The 24,393-nt window shown below is 45.6% G+C and overlaps 1 protein-coding gene across 2 annotated transcripts in view; it reads right to left on the reverse strand.

Moving 5' to 3' along the window:
• Positions 1-24,393, reverse strand: part of KLHL30 (kelch like family member 30) — a 101,437-nt gene that overhangs the window by 60,501 nt on the left and 16,543 nt on the right. For both annotated transcript variants that reach the window (XM_073625698.1, XM_073625697.1), the window contains exon 2: positions 9,452-10,274. In XM_073625698.1, the coding sequence (XP_073481799.1) occupies positions 9,452-10,222 (771 nt within the window). In that variant the 5' untranslated portion in view covers positions 10,223-10,274. The remainder of the gene's footprint in view (positions 1-9,451; positions 10,275-24,393) is intronic.

Below are 24,393 nucleotides of genomic sequence, written 5' to 3' on the forward strand. Positions count from 1 at the left end.
TTGGAGACTGGGTAGTAGTATTTGGTAGGGGGCTGATTAAACTGGGCTGTAGCTGAGGTTGCCATAGGCGACGGGGAGATACATTTTTGGGAAGGCAAATGATTAATGGCAGGGCTGGAATATTGTGGCTTAGCTAAAGACAAGAGATCTGACCATGCCTGCAGCACAGGTTGAACAAACGCTGATTCACACACAGCCTGACTAACCAAGGATTGCACCGACTGGATGCAATTAGACAACACCTGCTGTGAACAGGAGGAATAATGTTCCATGAAATAGGCTGGTCATCCTCTAACAACCAAACCAGGGATTCAACTTGGCCATAATTGAAGGGGGGCGAAAAATCATCACTTCCTTCGGGAATGCATGACAGGGCTGGTTTTGCACATAACTGGATCAGGGGCTGAACATCTTCAAATGACATATACCCCTGATCCACTAGGGAATGAGCTGATCGGATAGTTTCCATCAGCTGGTCACTAGTCCACCCTTTTAAAATCTGGCGACAATATTCACCATCCTCTTCTGCTAGCAGAGAATAAATTATTTCATTGAAATCCATATTAGCAGACCCGACAAACCAGGATGGTTTCCTTCAATGCAGCCACGTCTGGTCAGGGATGGCCTTGGTATACTGTCAGGAGACTAGTAGACCAGACTGGGTGGACTGCACAGAGATAACCCAAAACGCATGTAAGTGAAAAAATAATATTAATTAAAATAGGTGATAATTCAGAAAATACAAACAGTGCAAAACCAACACAACAAACCCACTACAAACAACAATATATACAGCAAGGAGCAATACCGGAATCACAGATGTCAGCCAGGCCAGGGTCATACACAGCAGGTCAGCAGGAACAAGGGATATACCAGAAACATAAACGTTTAGCCAAGCCAAGGTCATACGCAGGAGATAAGCAACTGAACAAGGGCAGGTTAGGAGAGGGAGATAATGGATGGGATAGGATACAGGCTCAGGAGCAGGCTCAGGTTCAGATACAGGAGATACAGGATAACAGGATAACAGGATAACAGGATAACAGGATAACAGGATAACAGGATAACAGGATAACAGGATAACAGGTCAGGGCGCAAGGAAGAAAGATATCAAGGCAAGCCTGTGAGGGCATGCCGGGTATTTATAAGGCTGTAGTAATTGACCTCATGTTACAGCTGAGTGAAGAGGGTGCTGTTTGCTCCACACTGCCGGAGTGCACCCGCTGGTGGACACTGGTACTACGGCCCAAGGATGCAACAGTGCCACCAGCAGGAGAGACCTCTTACTACAGGTCCCAGGTGTTGGAAGACACCCGCTGGTGGACACTGGTACTGCGATCCAAGAGACCGATAGCGCCACCAACGGGTAAACCCTCTCATGACAATACTGCATTAGAGAACTTAACACCAATTTTAGGTGTTAGACAGAAAGAAGGACTTTCTCCGAGGATGAATTCTGATTAATGCCTGCATGTATATCAGATTCACCATCAGGTCAAGGCGAAGGAGTCCCCTGTTTTGTAAATATAGACCTCACAAATTTTCTGTTAATTGCCCGCTCATTGTTGTCGACCAAAATCTGACAGTCTGCCAGTAGGTTTTCCACCCCTGGCTAGTAGGCAGCTGCCAGCACCTTTGCTCAGCTGGTACTTGTACAAGAGGCACATTTCTGGTAACCTCTAGAATGATGAGAACTTGAAGATCCGTGTCTTGCAGAATCAGGTGATGAGGACCAGTGCCCAGGACCAGATTAGGAGCATTATGGGCCTGGTACTAAGGATTTTGGTGGGCATTAAGGGCTGTGTGTCGGCGTGCATCCTGAGGTGAAAGTGAAAAGGTGCAGCAGCGCAGGCCCAATGCTATGGAAGTCCCAGGCTTCCATAAGAGCCCTGCATTGGCGTGCATGGCACGTCCTGAGGTTAGGTTGAAGGGCACAGCTGTGCAGACCTAACACAATACTACAGAAGCTGAATACCTGGTTTCCATTAGGACTGCCTGTGGTGCTCGTTATTAATCCTGCCACCCAGACCAGGTGTCGCTTGCGGAATGCAGAACCGGTCAGGCCAGGAGAGAGTTCTCCCTGTCAGCCCATTGGTTTCCGTGTGCAGCCTGTTACTTTTGGGCAGCTGGACCCAGGGCTTTTCTTTTCAGAGAATAGGTGCAGGAACTCCCCCCCCCTCCTGCGGGGGAGTACGCCACGTCATAGGGTGGGTGTTGCCAAACTATATAGTGGAAGGGTCTTAAAGGGACATTGTTTAATAAAACAATTGGTGAGGCTGCGTTAATGAGCACTGGTGAGGCTGCACTGATGGGCATTGTCAATGCCCTTCAATGCAGCCTCACCTGTGCCCATCAATACAGCCTCATTAGTGCCCAGCCATTAGTACCCATCAATATAGCCTCATCAGTGCCCATCAATGCAGCCTCATCAGGGCCCAGCCATCAGTACCATTAGCTCCTGTCAATACAGTCTTCTCAGTGCCCAGCCATCAGTGCCCATTAATGCAGCCTCATCAGTGCCCAGCCATCAGTGCCCATCAATACAGCCTCATCAGTGCCCATTAATACCATCAGTACCCATTATTGCAGCCTCCTCAGTGCTCATCAATAACCATCAATACCCATTAATACCATCAGTGCCAATTAATGCAGCCTCATCAGTGCCCAGCCATCAGTGCCTATCAATACAGCCTCATCAGTGCCCATTAATACGATCAGTACCCATCAATACCCATTAATGCAACCTCATCAGTGCCCATCAATACCATCAGTACCCATCAATGCCCATTAATGCAGCCTAATCAGTGCCCATCAATACAGCCTCATCAGTGCCCCTCAATACCATCAGTACCCATTAATACCATCAGTACCCATCAATACCATCAGTACCCATTAATACAAACTCATTAGTCCCCAGCCATCAGTGCTTATTAATGCAGCCTCGTCATCAGTGCTCGGCCACATCCCATCAGCCTTTCCATGGCTGTGCCCTGGCATCGAAGAGAGCCCCCGCAGTCAGCTTACACAGAACAAACCCCGGGGATCTCCCACTTACCCAGCGCATTCAATGTCACACTAAGTCCCGCCTCCTGGACCGGGTCGGCTCCTATGATGGACGGCTCCAGGAGACGGGACCTTGTGTGTCACTCAGCGGTACCGGGTAAGCGGGAGATGGAGATCCCCGCTCTGTAAACAGGCGGTGCTGCCCCCCCCCTCTTTCCCTGGCTTCAGAGGCAGCTCGGCAGCAGGCAGCCAATAGCCCCGCGTACCCGGACAAACCCAGGCCTTGGGACTCGGGGCTAATAATTGCCAATACAAAGACTGAGACCTGGGCCCCCCTCCCGACGCCACTGAGTGTAACGTGCTGTCACTTGTAGCACAGAAGCCGGGCTTCTTTTTTACAAGAGACAGAAAGTAGTGACATTGAGTCTGGCCAGCCAGGGCCTATTTTATGGTAGGGGCCTGGTGCTGCAGCTTCAATAGCCCCTGTGTTAATCCGGCCCTGCCAGTGCCACGGCTTATGTTTCTTAAAATGCTTTCATTTTGGGCTTTCACTCCTATGCAAGAGGAACTTGACTCATTAAATAAAGGCATTATTTTACTACCCATAACACTTCCACAGAGCTTCCCCTACCTTAATAGCTTCAGTGCCTCAGAAGCAGTATGTGGTGAGCTCATATCTGAAATGCAAAGCAAAGGCTAATAAGACTACAGGCAAAAAGTCAGAAGGTCGTGTTCTCAGAAACCATCACCCCAATATAAAGTTATAGGTAGAAAACCAGAGGAGAATAAATGATCAAAAGGCAGAGAAGTGAAAGAAATTGTAAAGCTCCCCACATACCTAGAGGAATTGGGCAAAAGCATAGGAGAGAAGAGAAACCAGACCAGCTACCTGACTAAAACAAAAGAGAGAGATGCCAGCCAGCTCCAGCATTCAGGCAGACACAGGTCACTGCGTACATGTCCGCTTGCATCCATATAGAGACATATGCACACCGATGCATGGCCTGCTCACAAGCCATGACACTCAGCAAGAAGAAAAATCAGAGGGCAGAAGCCATAAAGCAGCAACAGAGGGCACAGTCTGAACCCAGGAAGTAAAGGAGAAACATAAAACTAACATAAAAAGTAACAAGCATAAAAAAAAAACCTTTATCCTGCAAGGTAATACAGCAGCTACCGTATTTATCGGCGTATTACACGCACAGGCGTATAACGCGCACATTCATTTTAAGAGGGAAGTTTCAGGAAAAAAACAAATTTTAAATAAGGAATGCCCATCTGCAGCCTTACAAGTGCCATCAATGCAGCCTCATCAGTCCACATCAATGCAGCCTCACCATTGCCATCAATGCAGCAGCCTTGCCATTTCCATCAATGCAGCAGCCTTGCCATTGCCATAAATGCAGCAGCCTCACCATTGCCATCAATGCAGCAGCCTCACCATTGCCATCAATGCAGCCTGATCGATGCCCATCTGCAGCCTAGAGGGGACAGGGAGGGGGGCGGGACGAGCGCCGACAGATTACATACAGTGAGAATATCCTATGATACACAGAACAGTGGTCCAATGGCATCCCAGGAGACAGGACTTCCTATTACAGAGGCTGCCAAGTAAACAGGAGATTCTCACTGTATTTAATCTGACGGTGCTCGTCCCGACCCCCTCCCTGTCCCCCCTGAGGCAGCTAAAATTTAAGTATTGGCGTATAACATGCACGCACTATTTGCACCCAATTTTCATGGTGAAAAAGTGAGTGTTATACACCAATAAATACAATAATTAAGCTACACTATACCAAACACACCAACACTACAGACTACCCTGGCTCAGAAGAATTTACCACCAACATCAGGATCCCCCAAAAGGAAAGGCTAAACCTGGGCGGGCAATGAGTAGGGAGACAGTTTATTTTGAGGCAAGAAATGTAAGAAGTGTGAGAAACATTAAAAAAAAAGGTGGCTTGGAGCAAAAAAAACAAAAAAGAATGTTGATCTACGGAACTCACTTTCTTTTATTAGTTAGAAGGTGGTCCAATGGGGTCAGGGGGGCACAGTTGACCCGTAGTATTGTGATATGAGTATAAGTCAGGAAAATACTTTACATTTGTCTCCAATCCCCACACTAGGACTGACTACATGTTTACACACCAGTTTTTATTGCCATATCTTTCTGACTACTTTATACATAATTCAATGATGCTCTTTCAAAACCCTCACTTTCTTTAGGGGTATAATACTGTAGACTAAATGAATTCTTGCTGTCTAATAGTCTAATTAATGTCTAATTAATAGTTGCATCCATTTCTAATGCTTAGAACAGGGGTGTCAAACTCAATTTCATCACAGGCCGCACCAGCAGTATGGTTGCCCTCAAAGTGTCGGTTGTATCTGGGGTGCACTACATACTGAATGCAGGGTTCAGGAGTGCATTACGTACAGAGTGCAGATTTCAGGAGTGTGCTATGTAAAGAGTGCAAAGTTCATGAGTGCCCTACGCACAGGGTGCAGCATTCAGGATTACACTATGTACAGAGTGCAGAGGTCAGGAGTGCATTATGTACAAAGTGCAGAGCTCAGGAGTGCATTACGTACAGAGTACAGAGTTCATAAGTGTGCTACGCACAGGGTGCAGAGTTCAGGATTACACTACGTACAGAGTGCAGATTTCAGGAGTGTGCTATGTAAAGAGTGCAAAGTTCAGGAGTGCATTACGTACAGAGTGCAGATTTCAGGAGTGTGCTATGTAAAGAGTGCAAAGTTCATGAGTGCGCTATGCACAGGGTGCAGCATTCAGGATTACACTATGTACAGAAGGCAGAGTTCATAAGTGTGCTACGCACAGGGTGCAGAGTTCTGGACTGCAGTTCCAGGTGTGCGCTGTGCTCAGTTCACTATGTACGGAGTGCAGGGTTCACTATGTACGGAGTGCAGGGTTCAGGAGTGCATTATGTACAGAGAGCAGAGTTCAGGGGTGTGCTGTGTACAGAGTTCAGGGTTTAAGGGTGCACTATGCACAGTGTGCAACCCCAACTTCTCCCTCCCCAAAGCTTCCTCGCATCTCTCTCGCCTACCTGGCTTGGCTCTATTGCCTTCCTTTGCCAGCGGTTTTAGTACCTCCCCATGTTGGCGTCTCTGCCTCGTCTTGCATGGAGACTGTTCTCTATCTCAGATTCTGGAAATCTGTCCTGCTATGCCTCACAGTGAGTGCATGCAGGGACTTGGGAACTGCTGAGAGCAAAGCTTTCTATGTAAACACAGAAGGCTCCTGTGTTTACAAGTGACAGTGAGGAGTGGGAGCAGAGGGTGAGAGCCGTAGGTGGTGGAATGGAGTTCTGCCATGTTCCAGCTGCAATACTGGGTGCACGGGCCACATGACAAGGCCTCATAGGAACACCCACAAATTGGGCTTTACCCTGGGGTGGAGCTGACAGTCAGCAGATAATGTGACCATGGGACAGAATGGGACCAAGTGCTCCTTGCACTTGGTCCCCTAGGGAATTCCTTAAACCCAAAACCAAAAATGTAATAGATTTCAGCTTGCCAATCATCGATGTGGTGGCTGCAATAATTTTTTCTAGGCATTTTACATCTGTTTTTACCTGGTGATCTGACCACTAAGACACCTTTTGTATTAGAGTGATTCCACTTTGGATGAAGGAGCACAGGGGGTGCATTTAGACAGTAGCATTACTAATCTAAGGGAGGGGAGTGTTAGATGTACTAGCAGATTTAAATACACTACTAACAGACTAAAGCCAAACTCCAGGTAACACTTTATAAGCAGTTATAGCAACATTTTTTTTCTTTTGGAATAAAGGTCTTACATAAATAAAACTGACAATTGTAAGCACACCTGCCAGTGTTGAATAAGTTGTCTCATCCATGTAACTGATACATCTGCAAGAGAGCTTGTTATTTTGGAAAACAACAGACTTACTGGCCAGATCACCATATTAAATTAGAATAAAGAATGTCTATAACTGAAAACAGATGCAGCCATCATATTTACAAGTTGGTAAGCTGCAATATAATAAATGTTTGTTTTGTGTTTAATAACGCTCTTATAATTAAAAAATTGTGGTGATACTTCTTCTCCTTCCCCTTACCACGTGATCAGTTGTCAGCCAATGACAGCTGATCATATCATGTAAACAGAAGATCGGTAAACGGCTTTTTTTTTCCTCACGCTGAAAGCGTGGGGGAAAAAAAAAGCCGATCACTGGCTTCTGAAAGAGGGACATCGGTCTAGAACAGGGAGAGGCACTGCTGCTATGCAGTGCCACCTGCCAGTGCCCAGCAGTGCCGCCTACCAGTGCCCACCAGTGCCACTTACCGGTTCCCACCAGTGCCACCTACCAGTGCCCACCAGTGCCACATATCAGTGCCCATCAGTGCCTCATCATCAGTGTCACCTATCAGTGCTGCCTATCAGTGTTGCCTACCAGTGCCACCTATCAGTGCCCATCAGTGTCACCTATCAGTGCCGCCTATCAGCGCCCATCAGTGCCACCTATCAGTGCCGCCTCATCAGTGCCACCTATCAGTGCCCATCAGTGCCGCCTTTTCAGTGCCTATCTGTGCAGCCTATCAGTGCCCATCAGTGCTGCCTCATCAGCGCACATCAATGAAGGAGAAAAATTACCTGTTTTCAACATTTTGTAACAAACTGTGTGTTTTTTTTGTTTTTTTTAGCAACAAAATAAAAGACCCAGCAGTGATTAAATGCCACCAAAAGAAAGCTCTATTTGTGTGAAACAAATGAAAACATTTGGGTACAGTGTTGCATGACCGCGCAATTGTCATTCAAAGTGTGACAGCGCTGAAAGCTGAAAATTGGCCTGGGCAGGAAGGGGGTTTAAGTGCGCCGGAAGCAAGTGGTTAAACACCTGAGATAGATATGCATTTGGTCCAAACACAACTTGTGTGTAAAATCAATCTGCCGAAAACATTTACATATGTATAAAATATCTATTATACATGATATTTGTTCTACTACTATTGCCCCCTCATCCAGATTTTTGGATATGGTGTCTGGATTTCAAGCCTATTCTAGGGCCCTTTATGATTTATGACTGCTGACAGAGACTCCTATCTTGCCACATACCATATCCTTTAGTTACCAGTATCTGTTACTCTTCTGGAGATTATTATAAAAGCACTAGTGCATATTTATAATTTGTTCAAGATAGGGACTGTATGAGACTTAATGAACCAACTGTGTAAGTTATCCTTTTCTATGTAAAAAAAAGATATTGTACCTTGTCCTCCGGGGATTATATTAAAGTGGTATTAAAGCCACAAACAAGCTACTATTGTATTGCAGTTTACCTGTTCTTAGGTGTGATGGCTGCATTTGTTATCTTTTTTAGATTTTCCTTCCTTTATTTTCATCTGTTGATCAAACCAGTAAGTCTGCTGTTTTTCAACAGAACAAGCTCTCCTGCAAGTGTTTCAGTTGTGTTGAGACAAGCTATTTAACACTGACAGGGGTGCTTACAATGACCAGCCTTTAATGTTATTCATGTAAAACCTTTATCCCAAAAGGAAAAAAAAATGTTTGCTGTAACTGCTTGCTTAACTGCAGTGAGTGCTGGAGTTTGGCTTCAGTTTGTTAGTGTATCTAAATCTGCTAGTCCATTTAACACTCCCCTCCCCCCCCCAGACTGACAATGCTTCTTGTCCAAAGCTGCCCCTGGATCCTTCATCCAAAGTGGGGGCACTCTAATACAGGAGGTGTGCTACTTGCCAGATCATCAAGTGAAAACAGAAGTAAAAAAGTCCAATGCCGCGTTCACACGATCGGACTTCTCGTCGGAAAAAGATATGGTGGCTTTTCCGACGGGATTCCGCTCAACCTTGCCTTGCATACACACGGTCACATAAAAGTTCTCTGAACTTACGACCGCCAAGAACACGGTGACGTACAACACTACGACGAGCCGAGAAAATTAAGTTCAATGCTTCCGAGCATGCTTCGAATTGTTTCCGAGCATGAGTAGGAATTTTGCGCGTCAGAATTGCCACAGACAATCACATTTTCAGATAGGAACTTTTTCCGACCGAAAAATTAAGAACATGCTCTCAATCTTTCGCTGGCTGGAATTCGGTCAGCAAAAGTCCGATGGAGCATACACATGGTCGCATTTTCCGACGGAAAGCTCTCATCAGTCTTTTGCGGGCCGAAATTCTGATCGTGTGTATAGGGCATTAGAAAAGAAAACGAATGTACCCACCACCTCAAAGGATTGATAATCTGCAATATATTACATTTTTGGTTCGGGGTTTAATACCGTCTTAGTACTAGCAAGTGATTTTCCCTAAACCCCTGACTAAGGCAACTGATTATATACCAATCTGTTAATAAGTCTCATTACTATTTTATTGTGCTAAGTAAATGTGACCCAAAAACATTTGTTACCCAAAGTATATACTGTATGTCATTACACACCTTTCCGCAATTTCCTCTGATCAGCGCTCTGCATGGTTCTGATCCACTGATCAATGGCTCATCTTCCAGCTCTTGGAGACAATGGTCAGTCAAGTTTGACAGCCTGGCTATACTAAGAAGCTCTGGCAGGTGGGGAGCTCTAGTCTTTTCATCTCGCCTCACCCAGTGAAGTACTGCCTTTGCCCGACTCTGATCTTCTCTCACTTGTAGCAGAGGATCTCCCATGTACTGAAGCAACCGCTCCAGAGGCAAAAGTAGGAATTCTTCTTCTTGGCATACTGCCTCAAAGTTCTCCTGTAGAAAAGACCAGGCCTTTGCTGTCACCTCAGGACAGCCATGTGTTTCACCAAATTCCCAGATGCCTAGGCAGTTGGTGGCATCCATCTGTTGCTGTAAATACCGGATACACACCTTTCGCACAGCAGAGAAATTAAGTTGGTTGGAAATACGGATAAGCCCCTCTACATTGTTCTGGTTAATGGTGAGATGGCCAGTGTAACAAAAATTAATCAGTGTCTCCATTACGTCTGCTTCAACCTCTTTAATCTCCACATGAGCAGAGATGCTTTCCTGGAAGTTTCCAGTGAACATGGCATGGAAATATTGACTGCACAGTGCCAGCACTGCCCGATGGCAAGGAAATTCCCGTCCCTGAACCAAAAGAGTGACATCTGAGAGTTGAGGGTTGAAACGAAGAGACTGAAGACCAGACAGTATAGAGTCCGAGTGAGATGGGAGGCAAAATTCCAGATCATCAATGTTCCTCACCATGCTTTATTCTCAAAAGTCTTTACCACAGGAGGACAAACATTGACCAACAGTTCTGCAAAAGAGAAAAGATGAACATTGTGTAAAGGATAGGTGCGATTTCACTATAAACCATGGACTGGTCCTTCAACCCACAGCATATGGAAAAAATGCCAGTGTGGTGCATAAAGCTGAACTCAAGGTATGAGTTTTATTACATAGAACCACTGGTCAACTTGGACTTGTAAAAATGCATATCACACACTGGAGCAATTGCTGTGGAAGCTGCAAATCAATGTTGTAGTCGGCGCTACTACAGTGATAACAAAAAACTTCTGGGTCCTATGCCAAGTGGCTTCCCTTCTGCATAGTAACCACAGGGGGTCCTTTGCTGAGCCCCTCCACCGCTCACAGAATGCTTTTGAATTTTTTTCAATGAATACAAGGTGTTTGCTGATTGAATGAGGTGGGGATCTTCACTGCCCCACCTCTCATGCAGCCTGGGTAAATGCTTGTGACATTCGTCCAACAAATGTTTTATAAATGGACCCCCAAGTGTGAGTACACTCTAAGTTTAGGCTTGCACAAGCCATTTTCTTGGTGTAACATTCTTCCCAAGGGCTCCCACCAGGGGAAGCAGTACAAAGGTACAATAGTTGCTACCATTACTGACCTCCTGCTGATTCAATAGCTTTAATACTTCCCGAGTCACTGAACTGTAACAAACATGCAGCAGTAAAAGTCAGAAATGATATATATATATATATATATATATATATATATATATATACTTACTATACTGTTGACTATCTCACTACCTCTGCTGGTTATTTATTCCAAACATCAACTACCCTTTTCAGTAAAATAATACTTTCTAAATTTAGTTGTGAACTTTCCTCCAGTTAGTTTGAGGTCATGTCCCCGTGTTCTTGATTTTGGTTTCATATTGAAAAAACTGCCCTCCTGATCCTTATTCACCCCCTTAATAGATTTAAAGGTTTTAATCAGGTCTCCCCTTTCTGACTTTTAGTCTGGTTTCACACATTTGCAATGCCAGACATCGCTTGTGATCCACACTCCATTGCTGTGCACATCACATGCAATGTCTGCGCAATGCAAATTCAGCCATACAGTTTGTATGGCTGAAATCACATCGCATTCGCACCGAAATGGTGCAGGACCCTTTTTTTTGGTCTGCACTGGAATCAGATCACATGGGTGTTCACACCCAAGCAATCCGATTCCACAGTTCGCATTGCGTTCTGCAAACTGGGGGTGTCATTAACTGTCTATTGACATCCACAGCGGTTTGCAGAGAGCAGTGTGAACGGTCTGCGAGTTAGATGCAATGAAGGAACCCACACAGGAATCGCGCTGGTTCCCGCATCGCATGTGTGAACCCAGCCTTACTTCTGCATGTTTCTTATAGTTCAGTGACTAAGGAAATATTGATCCGAAAGGCATCCAAAGGTTAAAGTACCTTTCTACAAAGTTTCAACTCCGAATCATGTTGACTTCTGTGATAATTGCTATGCAGTATATTATTATTTTTTAGGTAACCTTTCCATTTTAACCTGCAAACTGTAATTTTTTTTTTTTTAAATTAGATGCTGTTTCCTTTAATTATGGCAACCTGGAAGGGCTCTGTACTCAAAAATCTAATTACCTGTCTGTCTGATTAGTTCACTACTTTTTCATGAAGTCTGCACTGAGACACAAGGTGAGTTTTAAGGCATCCCTAATGGGAGTTTCATTTTCTATGAGATATTGTCTAAGGTCCATCTATTTTTTAAGGCGTCATGCACGTGGCTGTATAGAGTGCAGAGGCTGTGTAATCATTTTCCTGGGACCAGCAGCTGCTGAGTTAAAATGAATTAGAAGCTGATTGGGATGGAAAAGGGCCACGACAGGGTATGATGTTCTTCCTAGATGTACGCAAGGCCTTTGACTCCCTGTCTTGGGATTATCTTTTCTACGTCTTGTCTCAGCTCGGCTTTGGCACACGTTACAAGTATTGTACAGCTTGCCTACTGCGTCCTTAATGATCAAGGGATATTCTCCACGCCCTCTTGTATTTCAAGGAGGGACTCGGCAGGGATGTCCTCTATCTCCTTTATTGTTCGTGTTGGCTTTAGAACCATTGGCTATTAAAATTTCCAGTTGCCCAGATGTAAAGGGAATAGAGTGCAGAGGTGGGGAGCATAAATGCACGCTGTTCGCGGACGATATATTAATGGTTATCTCATTGCCTATCACCACCCTCCCTAACCTTTATGCAATTCTTCAGCCCTTCTCAAAGATTTCTGGTCTAACAATAAACCATGAAGAGTCGTGGGCATTTAATATCCTTACAGAACAGCACGGTAGAAGCCCTTAAATTCTCAAATAAGTTTGCTTGGGAAACTGAGGCTCTCCCCTATTTGGGTATACACTTGACACCCTCTATACCTACGCTATACTCCCGGAATTATCCTGCCCTTTATAAATGCTTAACGGCGGATATGGCTAGATGACAACTTCACCCCTCGTCATGGTTTGGCAGACTGCATTCTATAAAAATGAATATTCTCCCAAGGATCCTGTATTTTTTTCGTACTTTACCTGTCACCTTGGTTCGGTCTGATCTGATAGCATTCCAAAGAACGTTTTCTGTTCTTTTGGGGGAACATGAGGCCTAGGGTGAATAAGCGTACACTATATACTCGAAAGCAAAAGGGAGGTTTGGCAGTTCCTGATCTGCTCAAATTATGGGTGGACCCCTCATGACTACCGCTATAGGGTGGACCCCTCATGACTACTGCTACAGGGTGGACCCCTCATGACTACCGCTACATGGGTGGACCCCTCATGACTACCGCTACAAGATTACATGCTGTTTCTATCTTCTGAAAATGTGAGTTTGTTTTCTCTTTATTTTAAATAAATCCAAGTTCAAACGTTATCACGCTATGTGAGTGTTTTTATCCCTCACATGTAATACAAACTATTCGCTTGGCTCATGGTTTACCCATTGCTGAGGAAGCCGTGCTGATTTCTTCCCCCTATCTGTGTGATGACATCCGACCAGATATTATACCTAGACCTGTTGGTCATCAAGCCTTTTTGACCTGTATGGCATACGCCATTTCAGGCCACAACTTCTGGTAAGCCTCCTTGGTTTCTGGTGATGGTCCTGGCACCGATTTCAATCTTCTGTGCACTTCTGGTCTCCCTACGGTTCATCTACCTACCAGGTTGCCAGTTCGGAACAATCCCCCTGCATGCTCAGGAGATACCTGTTCATCATCATTTTTTCACTATTATCACAGACTTTTTGCTTTTGTTTGTTCACTTATTTGGACTTTGCATTTAATATTGTTTTGTGTTTTTTTACACTTGGTCTAATACATGTATTTGAGTGTTACCATTTCATTCACTATTACATTCATTCACGTAGTATTTTTCTGGTTCATACCGAAATATTTGCTTTGAAGTCACTGAATTTTTAAAGTTTTGTTTGAATTATTATTTATTCATCACTTTTTTATGTAGCTCATAGCGCCACACTTTTGAATTTTTTTACTGTTCTTTTGGGGGAACATGAGGCCTAGGGTGAATAAGCATACACTATATACTCGAAAGCAAAAGGGAGGTTTGGCAGTTCCTGATCTGCTCAAATTGTTCTATGTCGCTCAGCTAGCGCATTTAATCAGATTTCATTCACACCAGCCCCTGTCACGAACTAATACTCACCGAGGCCGAGATGCCGAGAGCGACTCGCCCTTACGACCACGCGCACCCAGACCCCCGAAGTGGGTACAGAGAGCTGGGGGCACGCGGAGGCACGGGCTTCCGGTAGGCAAGAGATCCGAAGGTTGGAAACGGGTTCACTGGGATCTGTAGGAGGGACCAAAGATCAGGACTGAGTATTAGGCAGAGGCAAGACCGTAATGATAAGCAGGGGTCAGATGGGTAGCAGGCAGTTAGACAGTGGTAAGTCCGTTTATGCAGGCAGAGGTCAGGGTATCAGGCAATCAGGCAGAGGCAAAGTCCGTTATACAGGCAGAGGTCAAGGTATCAGGCAATCAGGCAGAGGCAAGTCCGTTACACAGGCAGAGGTCAGGGTATCAGGCAATCCGGCAGAGTAATGGTTAAACAGGCCAAGGGTTCAGTACACAGAGCAGGCAGGTAAACAGGATAATCCAGCAGAGTAGTGGTTAAACAGGCCAAGGGTTCAGTACACAGAGCAGGCAGGCAAACAGGACAATCCAACAGAGTAGTGGTTAAACAGGCCAAGGGTTCAGTACACAGAGCAGGCAGGTAAACAGGATAATTCAGGCACAGGGAATCAGGGAGAGCTGACGACGAACCAGCAACCCGACTGGGCGCTGGAGCCGTCAGAAATAGTCTCCCCGCCCGGCGAGCGTGTCAGCGTGACGCGCTACCGGGCACCCGCACGGGCGACGGCGCGCACATGGGGACCGCCGTGCACACGAGCGCGCCGCACCATCAGGCCGCGGACGGGTGTGCGGCGAAGCGCCAGTCCACCGCGCATGCGCACCGGAGCCCGGCGAGCGGAGACGCTCCCAGACTCCTGACAGTGCCCCCCTCCTAAGGGCGGACACTGGACGCCTAGGCTAGCCATCAATTCTGGATGATCTTGGTGGAAAGTTTGGATTAACCGTGGAGCATGCAGGTTCCTAGCAGGTTCGCCTTTCTGCCCCGATCGTACTGTTTCTTGTAGTCTTCCTGCTCCTTGTGTAACATATCTTGGATTTTCTGAAAGTTGGATTGCAACGAGGTTATCCTGTCCTGGACTGCGGGGACTGTCATTTCGGGAATGGATGGAACCCACAATTCGACAATAAAATCCATGGACACATCAGCCCATGGCCGTTCCGGGATGGGCAATGGTTTGAGCAGACCCCAGGACCTAGTGTTTTGGCCCTTGTTACACTGGCACAGAGAACAGGACGCCACATACTCCTTACAGTCCCGTCTCCATCCCGGCCACCAGAAGGAGCGAGAAATAGCTCAGACGTCTTCTTAATCCCGAAGTGTCCTGCCATCTTATGGTCGTGACACATCTTAAGGGCTAAGGGCCGTGTCACTTGTGGTACGAATATTTTTCCTTTAATCCAAAAAAGATCCTCATATTTCCTCAAGGAGTGTACTATTGGTTCAGTGCACGAGCTAGATGAGGATCTAATGGATGACATTAGGTCCGCCTGAGTTAATCCAAGGAAGTTTTGTGGAGAGAGGATCGTGCTTGGTGCTGACGTTTGAGAGTCTGCGGAGAACATCCGAGAGAGAACATCGGCCTTTCCGTTCTTTGCTCCAGGTCTGTAGGCTATATGAAAGTTGAAACGGGAAAAGAAGAGGGCCCAACGGCTTGGCGGGGTTTTAGTCGTCTTGCTGTTCGGAGGTACTCTAGATTCTTGTGATCCATAAAGATCATGACCGGGTGTACTGCACCTTCCAGCAAATACCTCCACTCCTCTAAAGAGAACTTTATAGCCAGCAGCTCCCTGTCACCCACATCATAGTTGAGTTCCGGTGGACTGAGTTTCCTGGAGGCGAAAGCTACCGGATGTAGAATGGCCTTAGGTCCCTGTCTCTGGGAGAGAATTGCTCCAGTTGCGATCTCAGATGCGTCTACCTCTAATACAAAAGGTTGAGTCGGGTCAGGATGACAGAGAATCGGGGCAGAGCTGAACAACTTCTTCAATTTTAGAAAAGCCTCTTGAGCGGCTGAGGACCACTAAAAAGCACTGTGCTGACGAGTTAATTGGGTGATAGGTGCCACAATGGCAGAGAATACAACAATAAATTTTCGATAGAAGTTGGCGAACCCTATAAACCTCTGTACCCCTTTCTTGTTAGATGGAGCCGGCCACTCTTGAATTGCCTGAATCTTCTGTGGGTCCATTGCGACCCCATTGGTTGAAAGGATGAATCCCAGAAACTGTATGGTCGATTTTTCAAATTCGCACTTTTCAGCTTTCAGGTATAGCTTGTGCTGTTGAAGTATGGTAAGAACTTTCTTTACGTGTCTCTTGTGTATCTCCAGAGTGGGGGAGAAGATAAGAATATCGTCCAGGTATACAACAAGGAAGTCATCCAGGTATTCTCGAAATATGTCATTCACCAGGTGTTGAAAGGTGGCCGGGGCATTACAGAGTCCGAATGGCATCACTAAGTACTCAAAATGCCCGAATCTGGACCTAAAAGCCGTCTTCCACTCGTCCCCAGCCCTGATCCTGACGAGATTGTAGGCCCCCCGGAGATCAAGTTTAGAGAACACCTTAGCTGATCGGAACCTCTGAAATAGCTCGGGAATGAGTGGTAGAGGATACCGGTTCTTAATCGTGATGTTATTGAGCTGTCGCTAATCTACACAGGGTCTTAAGGTACCGTCTTTTTTCCCAACGAAAAAGATACCCGCTCCGGCGGGTGAAGATGAAGGACGGATGAAGCCTTTCTTGAGATATTCGTCAATATATTGTTTAAGAGCTTCTAGCTCGGTTTCTGAGAGAGGGAATATCCGGCCAAATGGAATCTCGGATCCGGGAAGGAGGTCGATCGGACAGTCGTAGGACCAATGAGGTGGTAGGTGGTCAGCCATCTGTTTACTGAAGACCTCTTGAAACTCAAAGTACTCGGAGGGAACATGTTGGAGGTTGCCTGACGGCGCAATCATTGTAGCACAAACTTTGGGAGCCGGGAGCAAACAATGTTGGGAGCAATACTGAGAAGAGAAGGATACCGCCTTAGTGCTCCATTTAATCTGTGGGTCGTGAGCCTGTAACCAGGGCAAGCCTAGTATAACGGGGAAGATAGGTGAATGAATCAGGTCGAGCCGTAAAAACTCCCGGTGGCCAGAATCAGTGGTTATCGGAATAGGTTGGGTTTCCTGGGTGATGGGGCCTGAGCGAGGAAGGGATCCGTCGGCCAGATGTACCCGTAAATCTTGATCTTTAGTTTACAGGGGAATATTCAAACTGTGCGCCAGAATCTATGAAGCAACTGCACGCTCCGGAATCAATGATGGCCTGCAAGTGGGTCTCCCCTGTAGGGAGATAAACAACATCACATAAGTCTTGGGAATATTATTGTTTGGATAGTTCAACACATTTGGCTGAGGAGACTTACTGGGCCTGATCGGACAACTGCGCAGGAAATGTCTGGCTCCTCCGCAGTAGAGACATAGGTTGGACTGTCGCCTGCATTGCTTCTCTTCGGAGGTTAGCGGTCCGGACCAGGCCGAGCTGCATTGGTTCGACCTCAGGGACCGGTGCAGCCGAAGTTGAGGTCGGGGTCTGTGCTGAGTGGAGTCTTGGTAACGCCCAGGTGGGGCGTGGGCCTTGGAAACGCTCTGAGCGTCGCTCCCGCAGTCGCCTATCTAGTTTCGTGGCTGCTTGAATGAGTTCTTCCAAGGAAGCAGGGGTTTCCATCCTAGCTAATTCGTCCTTGAGTAACTCGGACAAGCCTTGGCGGTACTGATAGTGTAGGGCCGGCTCGTTCCAATTTGTATCGGCTGCCCACTTACGGAATTCCACAGTATAGTCCTCAATAGGCCTTCTTCCTTGGGACAGATGGTGCAAGATGGCCTCCGCTGTCGCCATACGCTGTGGGTCATCATAGAGCTGGGACATACTCTCAAAGAAGGCTTCGATTGTATTCAGAACAGGACTGCTTTGTTCCATCAAACCGTGGGCCCAAGCTTGAGGTTCTTCGGATAGTAGGGAAATCGCAAATCCCACCTTAACAATTTCTGAAGAAAAGGTTCTCGGCTGGAGGGCGAAGTAGAGGGAGCATGCATTTTTGAAGGCCCTAAACTTCTTACGGTCCCCCGAGAACCGTTCCAGTGTGGGAACCCTGGTTCTGGAAGTGCCATGACGACGGTGGGGTTGGCGGAAGCCTGAGGGAGCGAACCCCCACTGCTGGGTGCGGGAGCTGTGGCTGCAGAGGGTAGTGACCCTGTGATCTGCTGAAGACGGTTATCAATTTGGGTATAACCTTCCTGTAATTTCTGTACTGAGTCAGCAAGAGTAGATACCTGTTGGCACAGGATCTCCAGAGGAGAGCGCGTTCTGTCGGCCTCGGACATCTGGCTGGTTCGTACTGTCACGGACTAATACTCACCGAATCCGAGATGCCGAGAGCGGCTCGCCCTTACGACCATGCGCACCCAGACCCCCGAAGTGGGTACAGGGAGCTGGGGGCACGCGGAGGCACGGGCTTCCGGTAGGCAAGAGATCCGAAGGTTGGAAACGGGTGCACTGGGATCTGTAGGAGGGACCAAAGATCAGGACTGAGTATTAAGCAGAGGCAAGACTGTAATGATAAGCAGGGGTCAGATGGGTAGCAGGCAGTTAGACAGTGGTAAGTCCGTTTATGCAGGCAGAGGTCAGGGTATCAGGCAATCAGGCAGAGGCAAGTTCGTTATACAGGCAGAGGTCAGGGTATCAGGCAATCCGGCAGAGTAATGGTTAAACAGGCCAAGGGTTCAGTACAAAGAGCAGGCAGGTAAACAGGATAATCCAGCAGAGTAGTGGTTAAACAGGCCAAGGGTTCAGTACACAGAGCAGGCAGGCAAACAGGACAATCCAGCAGAGCAGTGGTTAAACAGGCCAAGGGTTCAGTACACAGAGCAGGCAGGTAAACAGGATAATTCAGGCACAGGGAATCAGGGAGAGCTGACGACGAACCAGCAACCCGACTGGGCGCTGGAGCCGTCAGAAATAGTCTCCCCGCCCGGCGAGCGGCGCGCACACGGGGACCGCCGTGCACCCGCGCGCGCCGCACCATCAGGCATGCGCACCGGAGCCCGGCGAGCGGAGACGCTCCCAGACTCCTGACAGCCCCACCCACTGTGGATGCAAGTGGAATCATACTCCTGTCGGTTTAGACGGATCTCTTATGCTATGTGGCTATCAGTGCGAGATCGGACTTTAATTTTATGCCCCTCTCTCTCTCTTTCATTCAGAATATGGGATAGACTTTCTAAATCCCATAATTTTAAGTCTCCGCATTGCCCATTGGCTCCTCTGCTGGGAAATAGGGATTTCACCCCGGGCCTCACCCCCTCCACACATTTGAATGGTGGACCAATAAAAGTCTCATACGCATAGCAGACGTTTGCGATCATAAGGGTATGTTGACCAAGCAGACCCTAATAGATAAGTACCAATTACCAGATACAGAACACTTCCGATATACTCACTTAAAGCACTATTTACATACTGTATCTCGTAAACGTGATCTTGTAATGATATCACCCATGGAATATCTATGCCATGAATTTGATAAGGTTAGGGGGCATATATTTGAACTGTATACGATCCTAATGCCGCGTACACACGATCGGACTTCTCGTCGGAAAAAGATATGACGGCTTTTCCGACGGGATACCACTCAAGTTTGCCTTGCATACACACGGTCATGCAAAAGTTCGCTGAACTTACGACCGTCAAGAATGCGGTGACGTACAACACTACGACGAGCTGAGAAAATGAAGTTCAATGCTTCCGAGCATGCGTTGAATTGTTTCCGAGCATGCGTAGGAATTTTGCGTGTCGGAATTGCCACAGACGATCGCATTTTCGGATAGGAATGTTTGCCGACCGAAAAATTGAGAGCATGCTCTCAATCTTTTGCTGGCTGGAATTCGGCCAGCAAAAGTCCGATGGAGCATACACATGGTCGCATTTTCCGATGAAAAACTCTCATCGGTCTTTGATCGTGTGTACGCGGCATGACATATACCTCAGCCAAACAGGATTACATGGTCAAATGGGAGTAAGACATCCAGAAAAGCCTTGAACTTGAGGAGTGGCACTCAATTGCACAGTCAGCATGCATCGAAATTACTCATCAATATCTTCATTATAGAATCAAACTATAAGGTGCTCTTGAGATGGTGATGGTGGCGGCCAGATTGGCTACTTTTTGTCTCAGGAGCTTCTTCCAAGTGTTTTTGAGGCTGTGGTCAGGAGGGAACGGCATTCCACATATGGTGGAAATGCTCCAAAGTGAGGCGATTTTGGATTAGAGCTTATAATTATATTTTACCCTTACCCAAATCACTCTAATCAAATCTCCAAAACATGCCCTGTTGGGTTGTAAGGTGGATGCAGCCTTGAAAAATCAGAGGCAACTCCTCACTTTTATTTTTGTTTCCACTAAAATCTTCAGAGCTAGAAAGTGGATGTCGGCTTTCACCCCATTTGACCAGCTCAAGCATAAGCTATCCTGGCTCATGATCAATGAAAGACTCTTGGCAGTTCTAAATAACAAAATGAAAGAGTTTGAAAAAGTCTGGGGTCAATGGATTCGATACTTGATTAATGATCCTGTACTATACCTGACTAGTATACCTTCGGGTGACGCAAGCAAGAACGCTTGTGTTTTCCCCTCCGCTTACCTCTCTTCCCCCCCTCTCTTTCTCGTCTCCCTCTTTCTTTTTCTTCTTTCATTTGAGTGTTCAAAATATTTTGCATACGCAATTTCATTTGCAAAAATAGAACGTCCCCTTCCCTCTGGAGGAGGGAACTTTCTTTTCCATAAGCGGAAGGCTAATTTTGAAATCCATTAATCTAAATTGATCTTATGCCAATGATTCGCCATATTGAGTTATCTTCGTATTAGTAGCCTCTTTGTAAGATATATAAGGGCTTGACCTTCACATGGTGGAAACTGTGTATTGCTCAGAATTGCTATTGTCAATGTTCTAATTTTCTTTTTGTGCGAAAACCTTTAATAAAAATAATAAAACAGAAATGAACTAGAAGATGCAGCTTTATGCGGTTATGTGCCCAGGGTTGTGTAAACCATCCACAAGAGCATTTAGAGAGTGTGCTTTCAGAGCATGCAATGTGCATGTGGGGTGGCTGCATACATTAATGGTACCATTGAGGATGAACGTAGCCACCCTCAAACAGGAAGTTGTATCACAGGAGCAAAAAAAACAAAGAATTAGGAGATTTGGAGAAGACTGTGAGAAGAAGGTACTTTTTTTCAGTTAGGAATACACACTTTAATTGAATGGGTTTTTTTTTAACCAGAATTTAGCGTCACTTTAAACCTTTCCTTATTTATTTTTTTCATTTTTGTATAGTAAATTATAAGTACCTGCCATGTCCCCCTTTTCAAGGGATAAAGCTCTGATGAGAGGGTATAAGCCATCATGCCGTAAACCCCTCAGAGCGGAACCTCATCTAGCAGTTACCTGTGCTTTGTTTTACGTGCTCTTAATACCACTTCAATCAATGACTAGAACATTCTCATTTAAATTTCATGACTGCTGTTCAGCTTAGCTCCACATTTAGAAGCTGTGTGTAATTAGTACATGGCATTAAGTTAACCTGTCTTTTCATAGCTGGTGTACATATTTGTAGCAGATATATTTTTCAGAAAAGAAAGCCACCCCTATACTTTTGCTAAAGGAGTTTAAAATGATCCAAAAATGTACATTTTATATATTTAGGTGCTTTATGTTTTTCACGATTATTTAAATTAATATATAATATACAGTATATTATTTCTATTAATTGACGATTATTTAAGAAACAGGTGCAATGATCCACATTTACCTTCCGATTCATTCAATTTGAGAGTGGGAGAGCAAAAAAAATGCTACATAAGCCATCCAAAATAAAGGTTATGCCACGTACACACGGTCGGACTTTTCGTCTACAAAAGTCCGACGGACCAAAGCCGGCTGACAATCCGATCGTGTGTGGGCTTCCCCGGACTTTCGACTGACTTTTCCAGCCACAAATCTGACAGACTTTAGATTTGGAACATGCTTCAAATCTTTACGTCGTAACTCTGCCGGACCCAGAAACCTGCTTGTCTGTATGCTAGGGAAGCTATTGGCTACTGGCTATCAACTTCCTTATTTTATTCCGGTCATACGTCATCACGTACGAATCCGTCGGGATTTTTGTGTGATCGTATGTAGGCAATTCCGTTCGTTAGAAAGTCTGCCGCAAGTCCGCCAAAAGTCCGTCGAAAGTCTGTCGGACGGGCTGTCGGACTTTTGTAGCCGAAAAGTCTGACCGTGTGTACGCGGCTTAGAGTTTGTCACTGGGGACAAACAGTAAATCTATAAAATACTTACAGTTTCATACAAATGAAAGAAGTGGAGCTAATATACATAATGAGAATTATATTAACCCCTTTCGCGCCTAAGGCCCCTTTCATGCAAACGGTGCGATCAGGTCCACCTGTCAGTTTTGTCGGCGGACCTGAACGGGCACTCCATGTTAGTCTATGGAGCGACGGATGTCAGCAGTGATATGTCCGCTGACATCCGACCCAGTCCGATCCGCTAAAATCAGACGGATGGCCCTACGTTCACATCCATCCCTGGCGGATGGGATCCGGTGAGATCTGATGAAAACGGACATGCTGTCTGTTTTCGTCCGATTTCTCCATAGCAACCAGCGGCGCTTGACAAGCCCCTCCCCGCTCAGTGAGCAGAAAGGGACCTGTCATCCGCCGGCTCAGCGGAGATCAATGTAGAGATCTCCCACTGAGCTGGCGGACAGAGGCGGACTCCGAGGCAGCGGATCCGCCTCGTGCGAATGAGGCCTAAGTGTAATAACAAATCTAAATATCTAAGCACAATTTTGAAACTTTGACGTGTGTTAGTAAAACTGTACATATCATTACAACTACTTTGTGCATCCAGGTTGACTATACTGTGTTTTTTTTTCAGGGCAAATTGAGCTTTCTTTTGTGGTAAATGGCAATGGATATCTCCTCATTTGTTTTTAATTATCAGAGAAAAACTGTCTCAAAATAGTAAAAAAAAAAAAAAAAAAATTTTAAATTTTTTTTTACTATCATAACCTTCCACCAGTAGGACAACTCAAATTAAATCCTCCTGCTCCTGACAATTGCAGCGATACCACATATGTGTATGTTATTTGTTGTTTGTACCTGTAGTACAGTCCAAATCAATAGTGCCCATTTTGCTTTTTTTTTATCCTACCTAAAACACACTAATGCCGCATACACACGATCGCACATTCCGACAACAAAATCCATGGTTTTTTTTTCGACCCTGACCTTGACCTTTGACTATGACCTTTACCCAAACACTAGCCCTGGCACTGACCTAGATCAGACCTTGATCTAGGTATGTTTTTTTTATTTTATTATTATTATTATTTATTGTTATTTTGTTACACACACTTTTTTTTTTATCTGAAAGAAGAGAGAGAGAGAGATACTAAGTATTTCTCTCCTCCATTCACAGAGAAAGAAAACACAAGGGTGTGATAGCCAATCAGAGGCTATCACAGGGATCAGGTGACCCGGAATTATGAGATCCGTCGTCCTGATCGTTAGTACGGGGCCCGGGGCTCTCTGTGAGACCCTGGTCTCTGTGCTGGGAGATACACAAATATGCGGCCCCACAAAAAAAGCCCAGTCCAGTAGGGTCACATATTTGTGTACGGTCAGCGTGAAGGGGTTACAGTAGTATTAAAACCAAAACCAAAAATGCAATATACTGCAGTGGAGGCTGTATAGATTGTCTTTTTTTAGGCTTTTTTCCCTGTTTTCACCTGGGGATCTAGTCAGCAGCACACCTTCTGTATTAGTGCCCACACTCTGAATAATGGAGCAGAGGGGCACTTTGAGCAGAACCATTGTCAGTCTGGGAGGAGGGGAGTATAAGATGTACTAGAAGATTTAAATACACTAACAAATTGAAGCCACACTTCAGTTAATACTTTATAAGCAGTTACAGCAAACAGTTTTTTTCTTTTGGGGTAAAGGTTTACATGAATAAATAAAATGCTGATCTTTGTAAGCACTCCTGCCAGTGTTAAATGGTTTGTCTCAACACAACTGCTTGTTATGTTGAAAAACAACAGACTTACTGGCTGGATCACCAGGTGAAAATAAAGGAAGGAAAGCCTAAAACAGAAAATGAATGTAGCCACCACATCTAAGAATTGGTAAGCTGCAGTATAATAAAAGTTTGCATTTGTGTTTAATACTGCTGTGTTTAATACAATCTCAAAAGAAATCTCAAAATTGCTCAGAACTGCTATGGTCCACAAACAGTTAATAAAGCGCCTTCACAAGAGGGCCTATACCCACACTCATATAAATTAGATCAGATATTTATAAGCTATATTTTTTATTTTTAGAGACTATTTACTGACTGACTTAGTAGTAGTGGATTGGCGTAAGCCAAA

The sequence above is a fragment of the Aquarana catesbeiana genome, linkage group LG04 (assembly GCF_042186555.1).
Source record: "Aquarana catesbeiana isolate 2022-GZ linkage group LG04, ASM4218655v1, whole genome shotgun sequence".
Lineage (NCBI taxonomy): Eukaryota > Metazoa > Chordata > Amphibia > Anura > Ranidae > Aquarana > Aquarana catesbeiana.